Below are 24393 nucleotides of genomic sequence, written 5' to 3'. Positions count from 1 at the left end.
AGAGACAGGTTTGGGTCAGCGCCGCCATGTTTGACGGGTCCAAACAGGAGCGCCGGTTCGGGTCGTACCGCTGCGCCTTGCAGGGCGAGGCGGCGTCCGCGTCCTGCTGCAGGAAGCGCTGGGTGCTGTGCGCTCCGAAGTCCAGGAAGCGGCGGGCCAGGATGTGCGGGTGCGAGCGCGAAGAGGACGGCGAGTCGTCCTGCAGTCCGTCGCCGTCGTCCTCCTCGCCGTTGCCCACCAGCGGCAGCGGAACCAGGCGTCCGGCGAGCGGCGACAGCTGCGCCTCGCCGCTGTCCGTGTCATCCTGCCAGGATTTGAACGCCGGAACCGGGTCTGAAAGAGAATCCGGGTCAACGTCAGAAGCGTTTATGGAAACAGAAAACCTGTAACTCCTACAGCAACCAGCGTGGCGAGCTACATCTGAAGCTCCTCCTCAGAGACGTGCAGGTTGACGCTAAGCCCACCTAGCGGTTAGCGCTAAGCTAACAAGCTGCGCCGGAGAGGAAGAGGAGGCCGTTAAAGTGTCAGCTGCAGGCAGAGTGGAGCCCGGCGTTATCTCAACCGTCAGAAAGGCTCTGAACATGCTTCCTGTGCGGTCGCCATGGCAACCGTTGAGAGGCGGTGAAGGGGAGGGTGGTGGGTGAATCGGTGGACATGAAGCAGCTAACTTACCTTGGCCTTCTTTCTGCAGGTGCATACATGAGAAGTCGATGGGAGGGAGGTGGAGATGGGAAAGAGGTGACGCTGTTCGGACGGGAAGAAGAAGAGGAAGAGGAGGAGGAAGAGGAGGAGGAAGAGAGATGGAGCCATGAGATCATCACACAGCGACAATCATTCAACAAACTGAAGATTTCGTTTCCTAACGAAGGAAAACTTCGTTAGGAAACAAAATGTCAGGTTCACACCTTTCTAACAAGAAAATGGTCCAAAAGCTCAACGTAGAAAATAATTTCTGAAAATAACTTTTGTTCCATGAAGACGAAGCAAAGCAGCAGAAATCAGCTCAAATCTTTACCTACTGATTCAGAAAATGCAATAAAACCGAATCAGAGTTTCAGAAAGCTGCGTTTTGAAGGAGGCGTCCCTCAGGGCTCTGAGCTCAGTCTGTCTGGACTTTCATGAGCAAAGTGGACGCAGAGCGACGCCGAATGCAAGAGGATCAGAACTAAAACCACTTCATGATAATCAAACCGGATTCAAATCTGGTTTAGATTAATAATCCGGGACGTTTCTGGGAACCTACCCTCCCACCGGTCATCTGGGAACAGCTGGAGGTCGGGGCTGTGGGGGGCGGAGCGTGGTTGGCACGGCGACAGGCGGTTCCTGTTGGCCTCGCTGGTGTTGGCGTTCTGATCGCAGCCAAACAAATCCTGAGAGGAGAGACGGACCAATCAGAACCAAGGACACAGAGCCAATCAGGAAACAGAATAGATCAATAAATAAATCAATAAATATAGGAAATGTTTAACTGCCGAAGCCTGGAAATCAATTCAGGAGCAGCAAAACAGCAACAGAGGTTTTCAAAGTGGGGGTGGTGGGCCTCTCAGTGGGCATGGCAGAACCTGACCGGGGTCATGAGGTTAATAAGGCATCAAGCCCCAACCGTTACCTAGCAACCCCAGCCAAGCCCCGACCGTTACCTAGCAACCCCAGCCAAGCCCCGACCGTTACCTAGCAACCCCAGCCAAGCCCCGACCGTTACCTAGCAACCCCATTGTTTCACTTCCAGCAAACTGAGATTTAAAAGTACTTTATTTATCCCAAATTGAAATGAAACCACATTACAAGAAAAAAATCTGCCACTGGAACTAAGACTTTTTAAAAAATGACTAAAGGAATTATCGACATAAAAGAAGCTAAAATGTATTTATAAGTTAGTTTCGCACTAGAAACTGAAATACTTGGTAGAATCTCCTGCTAAACCTGCTGCTGTTTTTCTAACATCTCTGGTTTCATAAATCCAGTTTTAGCGTCGATCTCCCAGCCCTGGAAGTGAAACGTCCCAGAAACTCGAACGTCTTCCTGATACTTACACAGCTGATGGTGACCATCTGCTCCATCGCGTCCAGCGGCTGATTGTCCTGCCTGACGGGTGACACCAAACAAATAATCAAAACCAAACTTCAGCTGTGATTTCTGTTCCTCCGTGTGACCAGCGTCACATGGTGCCTTCAGACCGAAGGACCAGCTGAGGAAGAGTCACACGTTAAAAACAAACAGCAGGTGGAAAACGCTGCACAGATTTAGTTCAGAGAGAAATTAACTACATTTGGTGGCATTTTTAATATTTTGCTTTAATTTTCATTTAATTCATCAGTAAAATTGATCATAAACATCCAGTGAGTTTTACTAAAATGCAAACGTTTAATAAACTTTTCAAAATGATGCAAGAATGAACCACATCCTGTTTTTGGCAGAATAAGCAATAAATCAATAGATCAATAAATCACATGATCAATTAAAGCACAATAACTTACATTTTCTTCCATAAACTGGATGATAAAGTCTTCAGTTCGGTCTCAATAAATGCTTTTTGAAGGACAACTTGGTTTACAGATTCTTCATAATTCATTTTATTTGTTGCTTTTGTTTCTTAATTTTGGAAATTTTAAAAGTTTTCCAGTTTCAGTTCCTCCTGTGGATTTAAAGTTTATTGATCTTTGAGAATATGTTCTCATATTTACTGTTATAATATTACTTGAAAATGGTGTCAAAACAAATATATTATTGTTTATTGCAATAACTGATTGATCAGAACACAATTTTTGTTGCTAAAAAGAAAAACAAATCTAGAAAAATACGATCAAAATGAAAAATGTAGGATATTGTTTATTGGTGTTTTGATCATTTTTCCTGTAAAATCTGTTTATTTTTTAAATCTACAATAATTCACAGATCACGTCTAGAGAAATGTGTCTGTTGATCAGGTAAAAATGAAAACAGTTTTTAATTCTAATTAAAAACTTAAATTTTGAGACGTTTGGTGCTTTAAAGCAGCAACAGGAAGTAAAACTTGATCTGGTCACCTGGCAGTGTTGAAGTTCTTCCCAGCATCTTTGGCAGCTTCTGGATCCAGATCCATTCCTGAGCTCTCCTCCACGCCGCCGGCCCCCAATGAATTCTGGGAGAGAAAACAACAAACAGCGGCGGTTTGATCACAAAGCTTTCCAGAAGCAGAAGAGGCGAGAAGTGAAGAACAGAAAGCAAACTCTGCTGGGAGTCCACCATCGCTGGGTGAATCCCAATCCAGACGTTTCACTTCCTCCTGACCGGAGCGGGACAAACTGAAACAAACCGAAACACTGATCAACTGGAAACAAACCGAAACAAACCGAAACACTGATCAACTACAAACAAACCGAAACAAACCGAAACACTGATCATCTGGAAACAAACCGAAACAAACCGAAACACTGATCAACTGGAAACAAACCGAAACAAACCGAAACACTGATCATCTGGAAACAAACCGAAACAAACCGAAACACTGATCATCTGGAAACAAACCGAAACACTGATCAACTGGAAACAAACCGAAACAAACTGAAACACTGATCATATGGAAACAAACCGAAACAAACCGAAACACTGATCAACTAGAAACAAACCGAAACAAACCGAAACACTGATCAACTAGAAACAAACCGAAACACTGATCAACTAGAAACAAACCGAAACAAACCGAAACACTGATCAACTAGAAACAAACCGAAACACTGATCATCTGGAAACAAACTGAAACAAACCGAAACACCGATCAACTAGAAACAAACCGAAACAAACCGAAACACTGATCAACTAGAAACAAACCGAAACACTGATCATCTGGAAACAAACTGAAACAAACCGAAACACTGATCAACTAGAAACAAACCGAAACACTGATCAACTGGAAACAAACCGAAACAAACTGAAACACTGATCATCTGGAAACAGACCGAAACACTGATCAACTAGAAACAAACCGAAACAAACCGAAACACTGATCAACTAGAAACAAACCGAAACAAACCGAAACACTGATCAACTAGAAACAAACCGAAACAAACCCAAACACTGATCATCTGGAAACAAACCGAAACAGACCGAAACACTGATCAACTAGAAACAAACCGAAACACTGATCAACTGGAAACAAACCAAAACAAACCGAAACACTGATCAACTAGAAACAAACCGAAACAAACCCAAACACTGATCATCTGGAAACAAACCGAAACAGACCGAAACACTGATCAACTAGAAACAAACCGAAACACTGATCAACTGGAAACAAACCAAAACAAACCGAAACACTGATCAACTAGAAACAAACCGAAACAAACCCAAACACTGATCATCTGGAAACAAACTGAAACAAACCGAAACCCTGATCAACTAGAAACAAACCGAAACAAACCGAAACACTGATCAACTGGAAACAAACCGAAACAAACCGAAACACTGATCAACTAGAAACAAACCGAAACACTGATCAACTAGAAACAAACCGAAACAAACCGAAACACTGATCAACTAGAAACAAACCGAAACACTGATCAACTGGAAACAAACCAAAACAAACCGAAACACTGATCAACTAGAAACAGACCGAAACACTGATCAACTAGAAACAAACCGAAACAAACCGAAACACTGATCAACTAGAAACAAACCGAAACACTGATCAACTGGAAACAAACCAAAACAAACCGAAACACTGATCAACTGGAAACAAACCGAAACAAACCGAAACACTGATCAACTAGAAACAAACCGAAACACTGATCAACTGGAAACAAACCAAAACAAACCGAAACACTGATCAACTAGAAACAAACCGAAACAAACCCAAACACTGATCATCTGGAAACAAACTGAAACAAACCGAAACACTGATCAACTAGAAACAAACCGAAACACTGATCAACTGGAAACAATCAAGTAAAACACAAAGATGTCTGCTGTGATTTAAACTTTAGCTGTTCTTTAAAACCCGTCAGCCAGTAATCATCTGTTCTGCTGGCAAATAAAACCGGGGGTCGCGGGCCGCTGGTGGGTCGCGCGATGCTAGCTGAGGGGTCGACAGATGATTCTGACAATCATCCAAAACAGAAAAAGCTAAACGTAGCTTTATCATGAGATAATCAAATCCAAATGTTTTATGAAATTAATGAACCAATAAATTTAATCAAATAAAATTTAAAAACATTCATTTAAAAATGTATGTGATTGTGTACTGTATTTATTATTTAAATAAAATAATTAATAATGATTTTGTGTATTTTATATGGATTAAGAATTAAAACTCTTTATATCAGATTCAATTTTTTAATCTATTTTTTCTTGCTTTCTTTTCTGAAAAAAATAAATTACAAATATTTTCCAAAGTGGCTTTTATTTCAATAATCTGTTCTCTGAGCTGCAAGATAAGTATAAAGTAGCAACATTAGCAGAATAAATACACAATTTTACCAGAAAAATGTCTTCAAATTAAAAGAAAAAAAATCATTTTAATAAGAAATGTTATTTCAGTTATTTCTTCTGAATAACAGTTTCAGAGTCGGCCCACTGGTCACACTGAGTCACTGATGGGCTAAAAGATTAAATATTTTCTTATCTCTGGTAGATAAACTGTAACTTCACAAGATGCTCAACATTCCTCACTTTCATTTTTGCTGGTTTTCATGTAGGAGTTCTTGTCAAATTACTTTATTCTCCTAAAATTGCAACTGTAATTTTGTAACATCAGTAAGAAATAAAAACGGTAGATGGGGATTTAAAGGGCCAGCAGCGCAGAAAAGCTGGTCAGAGAAACGTTTCAATGTGCGAGAGGACGAGACGTCCAGGCAGCGGAGACACGCCGTCCTCTAAATTTATCTACAAACCGTCTGAACGGTGGAGTCAAGGACTGGAGGAGAACCGGCGGAGTCTGGAGTAACACTGTGGTGTCCGAGTGTGTGTGTGTGTGTGTGTGCGCGTGTGTGTGTGTGTGTGTGCGCGTGTGTGTGTGTGTGTGTGTGTGTGTTTTCTGTAATTTCCAGAGGACATTTTCTGTTTTTCGTGTCAAACTGAAAATGATGCTGACCTCTGCGTCGCTCTCGCTCGGTTCGAGCGGGGTCTCCCTCTTTGCATCGCAGGGACTGTCCTCGGGGTCAGTTTGTTGTTCTTCCTCTTCCTCCTCGTCGTCATGGCAACCCTGCTCTTCAGGCTCGGAGGGACTCATCCTGGGAGTAAAAACAATAAAAAATGTTGACCTGGAAACAAAAGTTAGTTATGAGGCAAATAAAACTTTAATCATCGTTTACTTGGCCAAACAGCATGATGCTGCCACCACCATGCTTCACAGCTGATAGTGCTCAAAGTCTAGCTTTTCTTTTTTAAATCGTTTTAAGCCGATTTCTGTCTCATCTGATGCCAGAGCTTTTCTCCAGTCGTGGTGTCCTGGTGTTTCCAGGAGCTTCTTTCTGTTTCTCTGCATCTTTTAATGTTTTTCTAATATTGTGCAAAAACAACTGAGGAGCTTCAATAAAGAATCTGCAGAATGTGGCATTTTTGAAACAGAATAATGACATAATAATGAATTAGTGAAATAATGGAGTGTTTGCCTGGTACCTCCTGCTGATGTTGGTTTTCAGCTCAAAGAAGTGCTGCTCCACTGCAGCCCTGATGCTCCTCTGAATTATCCTGAAACACAGAAATAAAAACACATTTATTAAAAACATTTTCAGGGACTTAAACTGCATGAATGTTGAATTACATTTGACAGATGGAAGCAGAGTTGTAGTTTCATCTGAAGTTTCTCTCGTTTTCTCTGATGAGACGATGTGAACAGGACTGCAGGTCAGGAGGCTTCATGTGAGCTTACTTTAACTATGCCACACTGAGGGCTGTGGTGGCGTAGGGCCAACAGCACGACCCACGTATTGAGGCCTCAGTCCTGGCGGCGGTGGTCACAGGTTCGATTCCTGGCCTGGTGACATTTGCTGCGTGTCTTCCCCCTCTCTCATTACCTGGTTTCCTGTCATTCTACTTTCAGAAAAAGGGCCAGTAGAGCCAAGAAAACCTTTAAAGAACCGAGGCAGACGTCTCCGATGGGAGGAAACTGAAACGGCTGAATCAACCTGAAACTGCTGGAGTTCACTGGTAAACACCAAACCTCAACGAGTGTTTCTGTTTAGTTTCCACTAAAAACAGTTTATTACTCTTGAAAACAGACAAAGTTCATTTCCAGTGACGTTTTAGGAAGATGTGGAAACTCGTTTCCAGTCAAAAATCCCTCAATGTTGACCAAGAAGTACAAGTTTGACTGGCAGATTATTTCACATTCAACTGGCGCTGAACCGTAACCTAGCAACCCCCGTTACCTAGCAACCCCTGCCAAGCCCAGCCCGTTACCTAGCAACCCAGTTCTACTGGCAGATTATTTCACTTTTGACAAATTCAAATATATTTTATTGAACCCAAAGGGGAAATTAAATAAAAATATATTTTTCCATGTTCTAACGGAAACAATCTGCCAGTGGAACTAATAATTATTAATCAATATTAGGAAATTATTGACTTAAAACAAGTTCCTATTTCTTGATGAAAAGTTACTTGTAACTCTGGAAAAACACAAAATCTTACCAAATGTGTTTGTCTAGTTTCTACTAATAAGACCCTAGTGCTAGTTCCACCGACAGATTAATTTACTTATAATGTAGGAAAAATGTCTTGTTATAAGTGAGAAAATGGAACAAGTAATTATTGACTTAAACAAACCACAATATCTTGCTGAAAAGTTACTTGTAAGTTAGTTTTGTTGTATTTCAGACAAAGACACGCTGTAAGGTTTTGTGTTTTTGCTATCAGGCACGGTGGTTGCAGCATCATGCTGTGGGGCCAAATATCCAACCAGAAAGATACCAGAAGCTTGTTGATGGCTCCACTTCCCTGTAACACTTAACCCAATATGATAGGACGCAGAAAGCTCTTCTAATAACTCTGTTATTATTATTATTGAATAATTTCTGTAAGTTTGGATCATTAAAATAATATCCCACAATGTGAGCTTGTTTCGTCACAGAAAATGTTTCCCAGAATCCCATGCAGTGAAGAATCTGTCATGTGATTCTGTCGCCCCGAGGCTCCAAAACTAACAAGCTGTGCAAAACACTTTAGTTTGGCTTTGGGAAGGAAACACAAAGCCGGCAGCCAGCAGCCTCCTCAGCTCATCTCATCTCATCTCTCCTCCTCTTCACATCCTCCCGCCTGCCTTCATTCATCACTCAGAGGACATTCACCAACATTTTGACCCGGTCAGAGCTCTGGAGGTGAGAACGCCAGGTTGCAGAGAAAAGTGTGAGTGTGGAGAGCGGACTTACTCAGCAGAGTCAGCAGGCAGGATGGACATGGGGGAGAGGTGGGAGCTGCAGAGGAGGAAGGACAGAGAGGTTAGGACAGGAAGTTCCTCTGGAGAATCTGCAGCAGCCGCGGACCCAACGAGTCCAAACAGAAACTTTCACTAATAAATCTGGTGAGAATCGGGTCAGAAACGGATCCGACTGGGACCGAGTGAAGGCAACAGAAAGGAGACGGCGCCGCCGCTCTGGGTTATTTAGACTGGACGTCTGCTGGATCTGATACGAGAGAGAGAGTGTGTGTGTGAGTGTGTGTGTGTGTGTGTGTGAGAGAAGCTGTAAGACACAATCACACACTTCAAGGGCAGCAGACAGATCAATAATGTGAATTATTAAAAAGTGGAGAACAATAATAACTTTTATGTTTATTCTTCTCGACTGTTTTTCATCTAAATCTCAAAAATGTTACAAAAATAAAAGCAAAACAATTTCAACAGAATTTTACTCAAGAGTAAAAATACTTCATAGTAAAATTACTCAGGTAAAAGTAAAAGGTACAGCGTAGAAAAAGTTTTTTGTTTTTTTAAAAACGTTACTGATGAAAATGTAATTGAGTAAACTAGTTAGAACTTTGACTAGACCGAGCGTCCATCGTGTGTGTCTGTCTTCCTGCTGGTCACCGCGCTGACCCGTCCTTCAGACAGAACCAGCTGTCCCTGCGACGGGCCGACAGCAGCTGACTGAGACGCCCTGAGGGACTCCGCCTCCAACAACAGATCTTTGACAGGCCCTCCAGGATGTTGCATAAATGTTCTGAGATAGGACCTAATCTTACACCATCGTGTCCCTGGGAGCCTGAATAAGGCGGCTGTTCCTGCCGCTCCCACCAAACGCCGCCGCCGGCGCTGCGTTCTTACGCAACACGGACTCCGTGTTCTCGGACACCAGAGACCTTTCTGCAGGACGGTGAAGGGCAGATAAGGTCACGCAGAAACGGCTGGAGAGATTAAAGTGGAATCATGAAGAGACGACCTTTTGCAGAACTTAAATCACCAACATAAAGAGGAGACTTTCTCAGGATCGGTCCTGAACTCTGGGAGAAACTAACGCTGCGCCACAGGAGGTCTGACTGTGCTGCTCTCCAAACTCCTCAGATACCGACTGTTACTGTTGGTTTCTAGAACTGCTTCAAACCTTCTGCACAACATTTAGGAAACAGATAAAATTTTGATTTTGATCTGAATGTTTTGTTCCTGCGGGAAAAGAAAAGCTTCATGCCTGGATGCAGCAGAAAGCTGAGGTGGAGGAGAACGAAGCGGTTTTACTGGATGTTCTCATCAGTCGTCACATGAACCTGCTGGACGTCCAGAACGTTACATGAACCCAGAACTATTCACCACCAGCTGCAGAAACCTGATTTACTCCAACTTCACTGGGTTTCGTTAATACGTTCAGCAACAATCCTCCACAGACTCCTTCCTGTTGCCGGGTCTGAGGTTCCTGTCTCGATTGGCAGAAGTTTGACTTGGTTTTCCAGCAGCTCTCAGTTTGGTTTCAGCTTCAGCCTGGATGGCTCTCTGGCTGCCTTTGAGCCAGTTTCTGTCCATCTGGTTGGTCAAACCTGCATCCAGGTGTTGCCACATCCTTAAGCTCATTCGGTGGTAAATGCCCCTTCAGGGCACATTTATTATTATTAAGCAGATAAAATTTTAAAAGGCACCAAAAACAGTTTTTGTATGTTATTAGTAAAATGTTACATTTTCCATCAAGGCAAAACATTTGGTTCATATCATCTGTCTGGACAGTATGAATGATCGATCAAATAATCAATTTAACAATGAATCAGCCAGTTTTCCCTCGATCGGCTCTGATCAGGGATCTTTAGGTTCCTCCGGCCCAATAAATGCATCAGAACCACAAACCTGCACCATGTTCGGTCCAAACACATAACTAACCAAACTAAAGTGGATTAATAGGAAACAACATTTAGGACGCGTCAAGTAGCTGCAGCAGCAGCAGAAACAGCAGCTGCTGCAGCTGCACCAGGTTGGTCAGAAAAACATCAATAAAAACACAAATTATTGAAACGGGAAACACCTGAAGAGGATTTTAGTTCCTTCAGAAACATTTAGAAAAGAGGAGAGTTACTGTTTCAATGGATGGACAGAAGGAGCAGCATGAAAGAGAGAGAGAGAGAGAGAGCGTGTGTGTGTGTGTGCGTGTGTGTGTATGTGTGTGTGTGTGTGTGCGTGCGCGGTAGCAGGAAGTTTAATTTGTGATTCTGCAGAAGTGCTGCTGTCAGCACAACATCTGCCTGTTGAGATCAGGCTGGACGGGAACAAACTGCAGCACTTCACCCACAAACACGGCCAGGCTGCAGCCCAGGAAACACAGCGGCTCGTTTTCACAGCTCGCTCGGGTCGGTCTCCGTTCAACCCAACAAACATGAACCCAGCAGCTCTTGGGGCAGATTTAGCCTGAAACGCGGCTTGGTTATCCCATCTGCTCATCCAACCTCCTTCAAACCACATTTAACAAAATGTCTTTCCTGTTCTCTCCTAAACTCCTGCAGTTGACAAAAACTCAAACTTGCTTGCACCGTTATCGTCAGCAGAACTTAATGTTTCCATAAACAGCTACAAACCTTGAAGTCTGTTCCCAGAAACAAGGAAAAATCCATCTAAACAATCCACAAGCTGGATCTGAAAGGAGGAAATGATATGAACACAATCCAAACCAAGAATGTAAGAAACTGTCTGCTTCTGTGTCTGGTGATGATTTAGCTTTTTATTTCAGCAGATTCTGGAGCTGATTAGAGATTTATTCAGTTTGTCTAACATGAAAACATTAAATAATGAATGATGCATCTCAGACGGTTTTACATAACATGGAGCTGCTGAGTGAAGAAGCGCCTCAATGGAGCAACGATCACAACCGGCTCACTTCCTGTGGTTCTGCTTCAAATTCCTTTTTATCCGGATGAATCAACAAACCGACTTTCTGTGAGCCAGTCTGTCCGTCCATCCATGCATCCATCCATGCATCCAACCCAGAGGAGTTACGTAAAGCTGCTGTTTACCTCTGCAGCAGGATGTCACAGGCCATCCTCATGTTTCCAGCCGGGTTTCCTCTCAGGCTGATCTACCCTTTTATTCCAGAACCGGGTCCACCCTGTAGGTGTGTCAATGTCAAGACTCGGCTTGTTTCTCGAAGTTTCTTTGTCCCTGTTGTTGTTGTTTTTTTTTTTTTTTTTTTTTGCTGACCGGGTTAGAAAAAAATCGTCTGTTTTTATTCTTCTGGAGTCGAACCCGATCCGACCCGACTTCTGGTTTCTTCTGTTCGGTTATCCCAGCTGAGCGCTTTGCGGCGCCAGAGTCAGAACCAGCAGGTCCAGCAGCAGAGCCACAGCATCACCTGGGTGCATAATGTGGCCCGAGTGTGTGTGTGTGTGTGTGTGTGTGAGGGAGAGCGGTCGTCTCAGTCTGCTCTCTGAAAAGTGCTGCAGCAAACAGCCGGAGCTCCTGATGTAACCATGCAACAGCCTGAGGAGGGCCAATGGGGCGGCGGAGGCTGGGGCCAGCAGCCAATAGGGAAGAGGGAGAGGCAGAGGGGGAGGGGCTTCCTGTCAGTCAGCGGTTCCTGCAGGGTCCGCTGTAGAGCCGCTTTAAAATGCACATTAAACCAGAACCCGACCGCCTTCATCCTCTAACCGGCGACTGATCATCAAATGCATTAAGAGATTTAATAAAATACAGAGACAGACGCAGCAACAAGAGATCACCGAGACAAAGAGAGGGAGGGAGATGCAAACAGAAACAATCATTTAAAAAACTCTTTGTTCAGTAAATCTGACTCTTCTCCAGCTCAAATCTACGGGGTTTTATTTTTAGAGCGATTTGTGTTCAGACGTGAGTTATAGTTTAATTATATGCCTCATTAAAAGAACTAAACATCTATTAAATACAGACTAATTCAACATGTAAATGGGGACATTCAGCATGTTGTGTGCAGCTGAAAAACTTTGCTCTGGACTGCTTATACAGTTAATGTCGACCTAAATTCCTCTTCTGCACATTTAAAACTTCTCACGATATTATTTTATTTGCATTAAGGGTTTTATTTCTCTTTTCCGAAGAGTTTTTGCGGCGTAAGTGGCTCGTATTTTTGCGACAGTAGTCAGACAGGAAGGAGGGCGAGGGCAAAGGTCACCGGGAGTCGAACCCCCGACGTCGGCAGCTTCCAGACGTGGGGCGTGCTAACCCGCTGCACCACCACAGCACTCATTCGAACTTTAAATGTTAGCTATGTTATAATTCTGTTAAGGTTATAGCAGCAATTTTAACTCTTCTATGAAATCATGTCATGGAGAAAACAAATAATACAATTTGTAACTTTGAAAGCATTTTTTTTTAATTGCAAAAAAGTTTTTAAAAAATCAGTAAATCCAGGCAGAAAAAAATCACAAGAAACAGCAGGAAGAGAAACGAGTAAAAAATAATCAGTTATAGTTTTTTATAGTAGCATCTCCTTTTTGGCCACCAAGAGACTCATTAATATCAGGAGAAATGTACATAAAATAATTCACAACAGGAACACCAAGTGGTTTTTGATATGTTAAAGCTGCTATTTGTACAAATCCAGCATTTAATCTTTTTTATTTACACCTAAACAAAAGGTAAAAAGAAAAACATGAATGTGAGTTTCTGTGTGGGAATCATGAAGCTTATTTAGAAAAATCAAATCACCAAAGTTATCAAAACATGACAGTAATTAAACCATCACAACCACAGAATGTCAGCTGCAGTTTAGTAATCTGAGCTTCATTCAGTCTGCAGTAAAACTTTTAAATGTTGTGATTTTGAGCCGAGCTCAGCCTGCAGACTCCTTTCTCTGGGTGAGTTCAGGATCTGGCTGTTTTCTAAGAGCCTGAAGCTGAAGGAAAGTTACGGTGCGCTGCTTCCTCTGCTTCCACTGTCCAGTTTCTGCTTCCACAGGCCACAAAGTTTATCTGCAATTTTTACGATTCTCCACCAAATAACCACAAAAACTGTCAAAAAAAACTCCTGGATGGAAACGTCAACGCTGCTGTCTGCAGACAGGTGGCGCTCTCTCTGGGACCACTTCATAAAAACAAAAGGTAAGATGCAGGGAGGGAGTGGAGAAGACTCTCTGACGTCTCCATTTATCGTTCGGACTGGGACAGATCAGGAGGATCATTTAAACACTGAGAGGCTGAAGCAGAAACCATCCTGAGTAATCGCTCTGAATCGAAAACATTCCCCTTCAATCTGTTTCTAGAAACTATAAACGACCATAATTCATAACTAATGAGGGTCATAAGCTACAAAAAGCTAATGTGTCCTTAGCTCCGTCTCGTTTAGAGAGCCAGCTGTTGCTGCTTTGACAGGAATAACGAGGATGTGTGAAAGGGAGGCAGGAACAGGTGAATCCTGGGACGCCAGCCTGTTTGTTCCTGTTTAGTCCAGCGGACGTACGGACCAATAAACAAACACCACATAAAAATAAGGTGCAGATTATCTCAGATCAAGAGACTTTACCAGCTGCATGATGGGTAATATCTGCCTGGTGAGACAGTTTACTGGCGCGCCTCCTCCACTCACCCTGCAAATCAATAAACTGATGGCTAGCTTCATACGCTCCTCTTCCTCACTGGGAGTTTTGTTTCTCCTGTGCTTGGGATTCTTCCTCAACAATACTTTCCACAGACAGCGACACTTCCAGGCCGGTCACCAGAGAAGAAATACCAGCACTTATATATAGATGTAAAAGGAGCGAAGGCCTTCAGGCGCTAACGCGTGTGTTAGCTGTCAGAGGCTATTACTGCAGGCGATGAAGAGGACAGCCGCTGCTGTCCGTCAAACAGTCAACAAACAACATGTTGAGTCACTGGAGGACGACTTCATCTGAGATGAAGGTCAGCCACTCCAAGGCTCAACGATCACTTAAAGGAAAAAGACTCCAAATTTAAAATATTAAACTTATTGCCCTTCCTCTCATCACACCAACATTTCAAACCAATTTAGAGACTAAAACAAAAAACTTCATACCAGATCATTAGAGAATCAAACACCACGCAGCTCAGAGAATTAAGCTGTTATTTATTTTAAAAACATAAATAAATAAAGTCTTGAGTGTTAATTTAATCTTTTACAGAAGAATTAATGTTTGTTCTACAATTATTTATTATAAGGTCTCATTCTGCACTGAAATAAATTGTGTTTCAAAGCAGACATGAATTTTGGGTTAAGCTAATGCTTGTAGCATTAGCCAACTAATGGATCTGGTCCATGCGGATGTATTCAGATGTACAACTTTTCTCTACTGATCACCTGCAGCAGCAGGTAGGATGCTCTGGTTTGTGTTGCTGCTTCATTATTTAGTAGCCAACTGATTAGCGTTTCATAGCGTAACAGAAAGGAGTGGAGTGAATTTCTGTGGGGAGTTCAGACCGTCAAACTCTTTGTGTCCATCAAGCTAACACGTAAACAGTTAGCGTTAGCTTATGTCATCCAGGAAGTATTGTGCTTCACCTCTGCAGATTCAGGAGTTTCTAAGTTTTTTAAGTTGATTTAAACCTCAGAGTTGTAGCTTTAGGTTGTAGCGTTAGCACAGCTAGCATGCAGCATCCTGTCAGAAATCTCATACTAAATCTGAATTTTTCTGGGGTGTTTATAAATCAGGGCCTAACTGTACATGCTGCTGACTCACTAGTGTTCTTGCAGGTCCAGCCGTCAGCGGGTCACATTTATTTCCTTCCACCTGCAGCTCATTTTTTTGCTGCCTGGTGAAAGTCGGTCCTCTGGTGTCGTTAGATAATCTGCCGGCTGACGTAACCTCTGAACTGAGTTTCTCTGGCGGGGAATTCAGACATCTGTTCGATTCATCAGACAAGTCAGTGTTTGATGAATCGACACTTTCTGCTGCTTTTCCACCTCTCATCTAAAAAAAACTGTGATTTTGGTTAAAAAAAGCTTAAAAAGTAAATAGATGTTTTTAAATTAAAGATTTAAATAAGATTAAACAAAGTGTTGTTAATGGCAATATCATCGCCACCTACAGGTCAAATATGAGCGCTACAACTTCTCAAATATTCAAAAAGTGGGGCCGCTGTGGTGGCGCAGGGGAAAAGCACAACCCACATATTGAGGCCTCAGTCCTGGTGGTCGCAGGTTCGATTCCCAGCCTGGCAACATTCTTCTCTCTCTCTCTCATTACCCTGTTTCCTGTCAAACTACTTTCAAATAAAGGCCACTAGAGCAAACAAAACCTTTAAAAAAAGATTGTAAAATTGACTTATAACCAAACATCTTTTTAGCTTTTCTGTGTTGGCATGGAGACAGAAATTAAATATTTCCTCAGAACTTAAAGAGCTTAAGGAAATAAACAAGAACCTCAAAATAAAAGATTTGATATTAAACAACATACACAAAAGGTAAATATTAACTAATTTTTGGTTAATTAATTAACAGCCAGTCAGAATTAAAAAAAGCAGCCTGTTATACAAATCTAGGGCTTGTGGGGTGTATTTGTCATTTTACATAAAGCATCTATTTTTATGTGATCTTGGATTTAAAGAATTTCAGAACTTGGTAAGGAACACGTTGTTTAAGGTTTAAAAACCCAGAAATTGATCAGAGGTCACCTTTTTTACCTTAACTATGCAATTAAACATTAGGAATAAAAATATTATTTTATAGAGATGAAGGTCAAGTTTGGATGATTTGTTTGTAGTTTAAATCATACCAGACCAAAAAAGCTTTCCCAGGATGAAGCGCTCTGTTCTGAGGCTTCACTCAGCTGTGGCGTCCCTCAGGGTTTGATGCTCGGCTCTTTGTCAGATTCAGTCTCACCTGGCTGTGCGGCCGTCGTCGGTGTGGCTGTGTGAGTCGGAGGCGGCGGGTCCTTCCTCCCCGTCCTGCGGCAGTTCTTCACATTCTGCTTCGCACTTCTCATCGTCCAACAACTCCGTGATCTGAGGAACAAGAGAAAAGATTCAAGACCGAATCCAACCAAAGCAAAGGATTTCACTGTAACACAACATAAATGCAGAGACAATAAGATTCATCAGCATATTTTGTGGTGCAGCTGTAAAGAAATAGTGTGAAATAAAAAAAATTGGTAGCAAAAAAGAAAGAAAAAGAACTGAAAATGCTAACACTTCTTTCCACCCTTTTAATTGCAACATTTGTTTTTCAAAAATGAAAGTTGATGTTTTTAATAGAAGCGTTGATACTTCTGTAAGACAACATGTCTGTTTGTTCTACCAGTCATTTAAATATAGATTGGTGTCATGTAACAGTGCAGCAACGCGACAGAGACAAACTAAATTAAGGATTAATTTCAAGAGGACAGATGATAGGGAGTCAGGAAATGTTGGTCTGAAGTGGTGACAGCCGGGTTCTGTCAGATATCATTTTCAGGTTGACTTAGCAATGTTCCAAAAGTCATCTTAAAAAACCTGCTCCACCATAACACAGCAAACTGTGGTTAAATAATATCACCTTATTTAACCACATGATATGAGAAGCAATTATTATTTTACTTTGGGTTCCACGTCTGTGAAAAACACGACAATCCAGTTCAACAACCTCCTAACCTTTCCATGACCTAAATACCATGTTGGTTTAACACTTTGTTAGCTTCTGCTAAATATCATGTTGGTTTAGCATTTTATTGTTAGCTTCTGCTAAATATTATGTAGGTTTAACACCTTATTGTTAGCTTCTGCTAAATATCGTGTTGGTTTAGCACCTTATTGTTAGCTTCTGCTAAATATTATGTAGGTTTAACACCTTATTGTTAGCTTCTGCTAAATATCGTGTTGGTTTAGCATTTTATTGTTAGCTTCTGCTAAATACCATGTTGGTTTAGCATTTTATTGTTAGCTTCTGCTAAATATCATGTTGGTTTAGCATTTTATTGTTAGCTTCTGCTAAATACCATGTTGGTTTAGAAGTTTATTGTTAGCTTCTGCTAAATATATGTTGGTTTAACACTTTGTTAGCTTCTGCTAAATATCATGTTGGTTTAGCAGTTTATTGTTAGCCTCTGCTAAATACCATGTTGGTTTATAACTTTATTATTAGCTTCTGCTAAATATAATGTTGGAATAGCCCTTTATTGTCAGGGCAGCTGTGGCTACTACACAGTAGCTTGCCACCATCATGAGCCTGTGCATGAATGAGTGAATGACTGACTGTTACTGTTATGTTGGTATCAATGTATTTAGCTTCCGCTAAATACATTGATAGAGCACGTTGCTAGTTTCTGCTAAATTTCATGTTGGTAAGTTGCTTAAACATTAGCTTCTGCAGAATATTATGTTGGTAAAGCGCTTTAGAGCTAGCAGAACTATAGTTTATGATTAGTGCTTTAGAGGTAGTATAGCTAACTTGCTAGCTAGCGGTGCCAACCAGTGCAAGGAATGTTTGAGGCTGTGATGATGATCTTTAGCTCCAGTTGGAGAATCGGAGACGGAGTTGACGGCAGGACTTTGAGCTGACAGAAAAATCTAGTAATGAAGCTGCCAGATATCTGAGAACCTAGAAACGACGACTCATCTTCTGTTTGAACAGTTTTTACATCGACTTCGCTGAGTCACCGTTTCTAATAGAAGCTTCTGAGTTGGTTTGATCTAAACAGAGGGGTTAAAGGTTAAACTGGCCACACCAGTGTGTCTCTTCTCTCCTCCATTTCTCTCCTTCACAGCAACAGCTCCATCTGCTGCTGTCACTGTCGCGTCGCTATGGGAACGACTGCTTTAGAAGCTTCTGATTGGCTGTTGGGGAATTCTTGCATCGTCACATGAGCGGATCAGGGAGGATGAGTCATGAAACTGAGAACGAGCGTGTGAGAGACGCCGAATAAAGACGTCCGCTGTCTGGACAGGCTCCGTCTTATTCCACCAAACATTTACTCAAAAGCTGTTTGGCTGATCTGGATCAACTTTCATTAAAACTTTTTAAAGTGGAGTTAGAGGGTTTTATTCAACCAGAAACAGAATCAGGAGCTGAGATTTAGTTGATGTGAAAAAGACAATAAAATTCAAGAAGTTGTGAATTTTTCTTAAGATTTCAAACAAAACGATTCAGACCTCTAACTTCACATTCAGAGTATTTTATTGGGATTTTTTGTGACAGAAATCAAGTAGAGAATTAAGCAGAAAGAAAATAATATGTGGATCAACATTTTTATGGTGGTGGCAGCATCATGCTGTGGGATGATGGAGCTAAATCCAGGAGAAGCCTGGAAGAAAACTTCAGAAGACATGAAACTGGGATCCATCAAGCAATGGTCTAGTCAAAGTACAGACCCAAATATAACTGATCTCTGTCTATTTTTCTACAGGGTTTTTTTTTTTGCATCAATTTAATTTTGTCCAGATGAATTGCACTCAGCTATTTTGTCCAATGTTATTATTTTTACACTTCTGTTTTATTCTACACTGAATTTTTCTAAATAAATCAGATTATCTTATCCAATATTACTGTTATAATTATTAAATACTTAATTGAATTTCATTCAGATTTGCATCAACTTAATTTTTCCACATGAATCAGACTCGGTTATTTCGTCCAACATTAATAAAATATTTCTATTCACCAACTAGAGCATATAAAACAAGTATTACAGACTATTCTCTTAATCTACTAAATACCAAACAAATAACCAATTAGATAAGAGAATAAACAACAGCAGCAGCAGGAAACAAAAGAAGAAAGTTTTGTGTTATATAAAGAATATTTCAGGCTGCAGCTGCTCAAAGTTTATGCTCCACTTGTTCTTTTCACTTTACTGAAACACCCAAAAACTGTTTAATCCTCTGTTATATAATTAAATGTAAGCATGAGTCACTTCAGTGTCAGGAAGGTTAATGGATGAGGGGCGGAGCTACGTTACAGTGATAACATTATTCCAGAACCGGCAGAATGAATCTTGGATTACTGCCGTTCTGCTCAGTGACATGGAAAAACCACTGAATGTGTCTTTAAACAGAAACATGTCCTTGTTTTTCTGCACTGCTCTCCAGCGGCTGACATAATGAACAATGAAGCCCGGTTGTGTAAGCGCTCCGTGGCTAACGGAGTTAGCCCAAACTGACTTATGAGCGCCATGGCAGCTGTGCTGAGTAAGTCATTAGAAAGCCTCTGAGCTGACGTAACAACATTAGAGGATAGCAGCAGCTAAATCCCCCGTCAGGTTGACCTTGCAAGTTCGTTCATGTGGATGAAAATATTATCCCCCTTCACTAAAGACTCTGGGAAATCTTAACGACATTGACTCACAAATCCGTTTAAAAACAGACGCCGAAGCCGGTGTTGTGTGTGTGGGTTTTCAGAGCATAAATACCAGGCTCTAAGTTTTACACACAAGAAGCGCTGTGTTCGCGTTGCGTCTGCCTGAATGGGCAAAAAGACGAGCCGGAGAGCGCGGTGGAACAAAAGGTCGGGATCTTGGCCCTCGTTTGGCAGCGCTGACATCATTAACTTGGCTATTGACCCGATTGTGGGCCAAGAACAGAGAACAATACCGGCTGACTGGCACCGCCGGCGCCATCCAAACCGATCCAAACCGAACCGATTCACTCCCAGGCATTTTTTCACGGCTGATTTCACTCAACTGGAAAACACCAATAAAGTTTAATAAGCTGCTGTTGTAATAAATATCCAACATTTTCAGCAGTGGGAGAATTTTTCCATTTATGGGAAGAAAAAGAAAAGATAAAAATGCAAGTTTGACTGTCGCACAATAATAAAAAAAACAAAAACGATTTAACAATTTAATTTGCTGTTTAGATAATATCTGATAAACAATAAAAACAAGAAAATCTTGCAGCTTTTTCTAAGAGTGCATTGCATGCTTCTTTCAGCCAGCTGACCAGCAGATATTGCAGAGATAATTTAAGCTTGGACGACTTTCATAAAATATTTCCACTGCACTGATTTCAGTTTTGACACCATTTTTCTTCCTTACAGAAATCCTAAACCAAACAAACATGTTTTGTGACTTTACTCCATCGTGCCACGTAAAGAAGCGGCTCTCTAGCGCCACCAGGTTTTGTCATGAAGGTTCAGATTTTATTTTGTTCCACTGAAAAACACTCCTGACTTTAGCGGACATGATGCCTGGTGTGAAACAGACCAGCATTAACAAAGACAGCTTGACTTTCACAGCGCCATCTGCTGGCCGAATGCGGCACAGCAAGGAAAAACTACAACTGGACTCCAAAGTAACAAGATTAAAGTTAACAGTCTCACTTAGTTGTTTTGCAAAGTTTCTCTTTTTTCAATTAACAAGAATGTTTTATCACTTCTAGATGTTGTTAATTTGTTAGTAAACTAATTAATAAACTTGGAGAAACCTGAAGGTTTATTCAGTTATTTACTCCGTTTCTTTTTACAGGTAGAAAACAATTATTTAATCTCTTAAAGGATTTATTTGGCCTTCATTTGAGAATGAGTTCAATTGTCCCAAAAGTTTTTTAATAAAAATAGCCCTGTTATAAAATATTCAGGAAATCTGCTCTATTGAAGGAAATCAAATAAGGACAATTTTAGCTCAAAATGTCAAAAACCTTATATGTTTATCTAATCTGAAATGAAAACCATGTAGCATTGGAAAGACTTCGTGCCGGTGTGAGCCGTCTTTATAAACAGAAAAAGACAGAAGATTCTGACAGGTTTGACGAACCGGAGCCCCTCTGTGCAGCGAGTGGGAGCCGATTCGCTGCATCACGCTTGGCTCCTGCAGACTTCAACCCCCAGTGCAGTCTAGCGTCTGATGCAGCTGGGAGATGATCGGTTATGTCATCACAAGCTCCTCATCTCTTCCTCTGGACATTTCTCCCCCTGCCTTCCTCACTGCTTCCTCTCCCCATCCTCTTCCTCCTCCAAACCTCCCACTTTTCTGCCCTCTTACATAAGACACGTGGATCAGTGTAGATGTATGCTTACAGATCGCTCTGCTCTTCTATTTAAAAAAAACTCCAAGACAAGATAAAGGAGATCAAATCTCAGAAAGAGTTACTTCTGTTTTGGCTGTAATTAAACCAAAATTGTATAAAATATGTATACATTTTGCATTTTGGATTAAGAAAAATTCTTCTTTGTCTGTAAATCTGTTCTGCTCAGAAGTCAAGTGGCAGTTTTAGCTTCACCTGGTAAACAAACACTTCTATTAAGCTACTTTGGTTTCCAATTATTAATCAGTTTATCCAAAAAATAGTCAACAGATCAGCCCTGCAAGTGAAAAATCTGCAGAATTTGTTATGCAATTAACAAATTCAATTAATCAATTAGTCATCAAAATAATTGATCACTAAAACAATTGTTATGCAGAGCTCTAATGCTTTGTTCTATAGAGTGAAGGGAAAGTTGTCCAGCTGACACAAGACACAAAAAGTCAATGCTAAGAGGCTGATACATTGATGGAAAGTTCAGTGGAAGGAAAAAGTGTGGTAGGTAACAGAAAATTTAAGGGAAAGTGCTGAGTCCAAACCCACATGTGAATATTAGAAATAATTTTTACTGGTCTGTTACTGGGGACAAGTGTTATATCACTATGTGTGGATCAAATCTACTTAATATGACTAATGTCTTGGAACAAATCCATTTTATAATAAATTACTTTTGTAATGAAAAAGTCAACTCTAAGAGGCTGACATAAAGACAACATAGATCATAAATCACCCCAGAAGTTATTGCGATAAATAATAATATTGTTGTTTTCAGACCATTTTCCAGTAATATGGTGACATAACGCAAGAACATATTCTCAAAAATCAATAACCTTTCAACTCCAATGAACATTTAACACTGAAACTGGAGGATGTTTATTTTGGATATTTAAAATGAACAGATAATTGCAGTTTTTTCTAGAATAAAACTGATGTCCAAACTACATATTAAAAACAAACTAAAGTAGAAAAAGTAAGCGATAAAAAGGGAAAAACTTTACCCACAATAAGTAGAAAAAACAGTTTGTGTTCCTTACCGTATTTCAACAGGAAGTGACTTCATCGGTCTAATCACTGGTTAGGTTGTTTATTCATAAAGCAGTGCAAATGATCGAACAGTGGCTACCAGGAAAGTTAAAAGTTAACCGTCCTTTGGGGAACCAGTAAGTGGAAAGCAGTAGCAGTGTGTGTGTGTGTGTGTGTGTGTGTGTGTGTGTGTGTGCGGGCGTTTGTTTCTAATACCTTGTGGGAACACTTTTTCTGACATATACTACGTTGTGGGGTCCAGGTTCCGGTCCCCACAAGGGGAAACGCTGTTTTTGGGTCAGAGGTCAGATTTAGGTCTAAGGTGTGAATTGAGTTTTGGTTGGTTAGAGTTAGGATAAGTTTGAGGGTGAGGCTGTAGAAATGAAGAGAAGTCAATGGAATGTCCCTGCAAAGATAGCTGCGCAAACATGTGTGTGTGTCTGTCAGGGTGCATGTGTGTGTGTATGTGTGTGTGTGTATGTCTGTGTGTGTCAGGGTGCATGTGTGTGTGTGTGGGTGTGTCAGGGTGTGTGTGTGTGTGTCAGGGTGTGTCTGTGTGTGTCAGGGTGTGTGTGTGTGTGTCTGTGTGTGTGTGTGTGTCTGTCAGGGTGCATGTGTGTGTGTGTGTGTGTGTCAGGGTGTGTGTGTGTGTGTGCGAGGCTCGTCTACATTCTCAGAAGATGTTTGGGTGGCGCGGCTTCCTGATTGTTTCACGGTGCGTTTCTGTGTTCAGGACAGAGTGGGTAAGTAGCAACTCTGGAGGATCAGATCCTTTTGTTCCCAGGTAGAGAACAAAAGGATTTATGTGTTTATGTGTTTAATAAACAAGGAGAAGGTTATTTCTGTTGGGGCTGAGCATTTACTGTCAAGTTACTGATTAATGAGGGGAACTCGGGCCAGGGCTGGTTAATCAATGCTGTAAACAATCAAAATAAAACAGTCTGGTTTCTGATAAACCCAAGAATGCAAAGTTAGCAGCAATGTTGGCACGCATTAGGAAGGTTGTGGGTTTGAATCCCAGCCTGAGGGGATTCTGCATGGGGAAACCTGTGAACCTGTTTACTGTCTTCCTCCATCGAAAACTCGACTGTCAGGTTTATTCATTCCTCTAAGCTGACTTTAGGTCATGGGTGTGTGTGTGTGTGTGTGTGTGTGTGTGTGTGTGGTGTGTGTGCGTGCGTGCGTGTGTGTGTGGTTTATTTAGGATTGTTCTTCTGTGCTTGTTCAAACACACTAATATGACACGAGTCAACAGGTACCAGGGTCAAAAACAAATAGGAGAATAAAGTCGACATAATGCAAGAATAAAGTTGTTTGGTAGTGTTGAGACGCTTATCCAGGGTTGCACGTGTACTCATGCACATACAGCTGTATTTCACACATAGTATGTTTCATTTATGCACAGAGAGCTTTTGGAGGAATGGAACTTGACCTTGCATGTTTCACTTTCAAACAAAAGGCTTTCAGTAGAAGTGAAACTTAAGCTGACACCATGATATCATGGCATTCCTTAGCTGACGTAGTTCATCAGACGACCAATAAGGCGTGTCTTAGATATAAAGAATGGATCGTCCGTTTTTGATCAGATGCTGTTTAGTCCCGGTGTATTCACGTCACAACAAATTAGCCTGTGAGGGTAAGCGTCTCTTTCTTTTTAGCGCTAAAAAGAATAAAATAAGTAAAGTCTGATTATTTGTGTCGGCTGATTTTCTGCACGTGTGATCACATGCTTCCGATTCATCGATAATACATATAGATCAACAACTTGGTAGCGTAGAGGATGGTTGCATGTTGACACACGTGCAGAGTTGTGCAGATTTGGCCAGCCGTTTGGGCTGCTGCGGCCCGGCCGGACAGTGTAACAGCGTTGGGCCCAAAAAATCTAGTAAGGAAACTTTTTCCTTGAACGCATTTGCACTGTCTGTTGTGGGGCTGCCTAAAGTTAAATATCAGACGTAGTAGTTTCTGTGGGGTTAACGGAGTAAGCTGATTTGTCGGTGTGTGTGTGTGCGTTCGTACTGGCGTTTGTTGTGCTTCCGTTTGTTAGTCAAAGTCTCTCATATTCATAGG

The 24393-nt window shown here is 41.4% G+C and overlaps 1 protein-coding gene across 6 annotated transcripts in view; it reads right to left on the bottom strand.

Moving 5' to 3' along the window:
* The window catches only part of fam13b (family with sequence similarity 13 member B), a 60049-nt gene that overhangs the window by 5268 nt on the left and 30388 nt on the right, over window positions 1-24393 (bottom strand). For 4 of the 6 annotated variants that reach the window (XM_044126730.1, XM_044126735.1, XM_044126731.1 and 1 more), the window contains exons 7-15: window positions 16193-16314; window positions 8346-8390; window positions 6595-6666; window positions 6068-6206; window positions 3027-3121; window positions 2034-2085; window positions 1244-1370; window positions 673-744; window positions 69-333 (exon numbers count right to left, since the gene is read on the bottom strand). In XM_044126730.1, the coding sequence (XP_043982665.1) occupies window positions 69-333; window positions 673-744; window positions 1244-1370; window positions 2034-2085; window positions 3027-3121; window positions 6068-6206; window positions 6595-6666; window positions 8346-8390; window positions 16193-16314 (989 nt within the window). The remainder of the gene's footprint in view (window positions 1-68; window positions 334-672; window positions 745-1243; window positions 1371-2033; window positions 2086-3026; window positions 3122-6067; window positions 6207-6594; window positions 6667-8345; window positions 8391-16192; window positions 16315-24393) is intronic. The other 2 variants (XM_044126734.1, XM_044126736.1) reach the window with 1 other exon arrangement.

This window comes from Gambusia affinis, linkage group LG09 (assembly GCF_019740435.1).
Source record: "Gambusia affinis linkage group LG09, SWU_Gaff_1.0, whole genome shotgun sequence".
In the NCBI taxonomy this organism is placed as follows: Eukaryota; Metazoa; Chordata; class Actinopteri; order Cyprinodontiformes; family Poeciliidae; genus Gambusia; species Gambusia affinis.
This window is presented reverse-complemented; position numbering and strand designations above follow the sequence as displayed.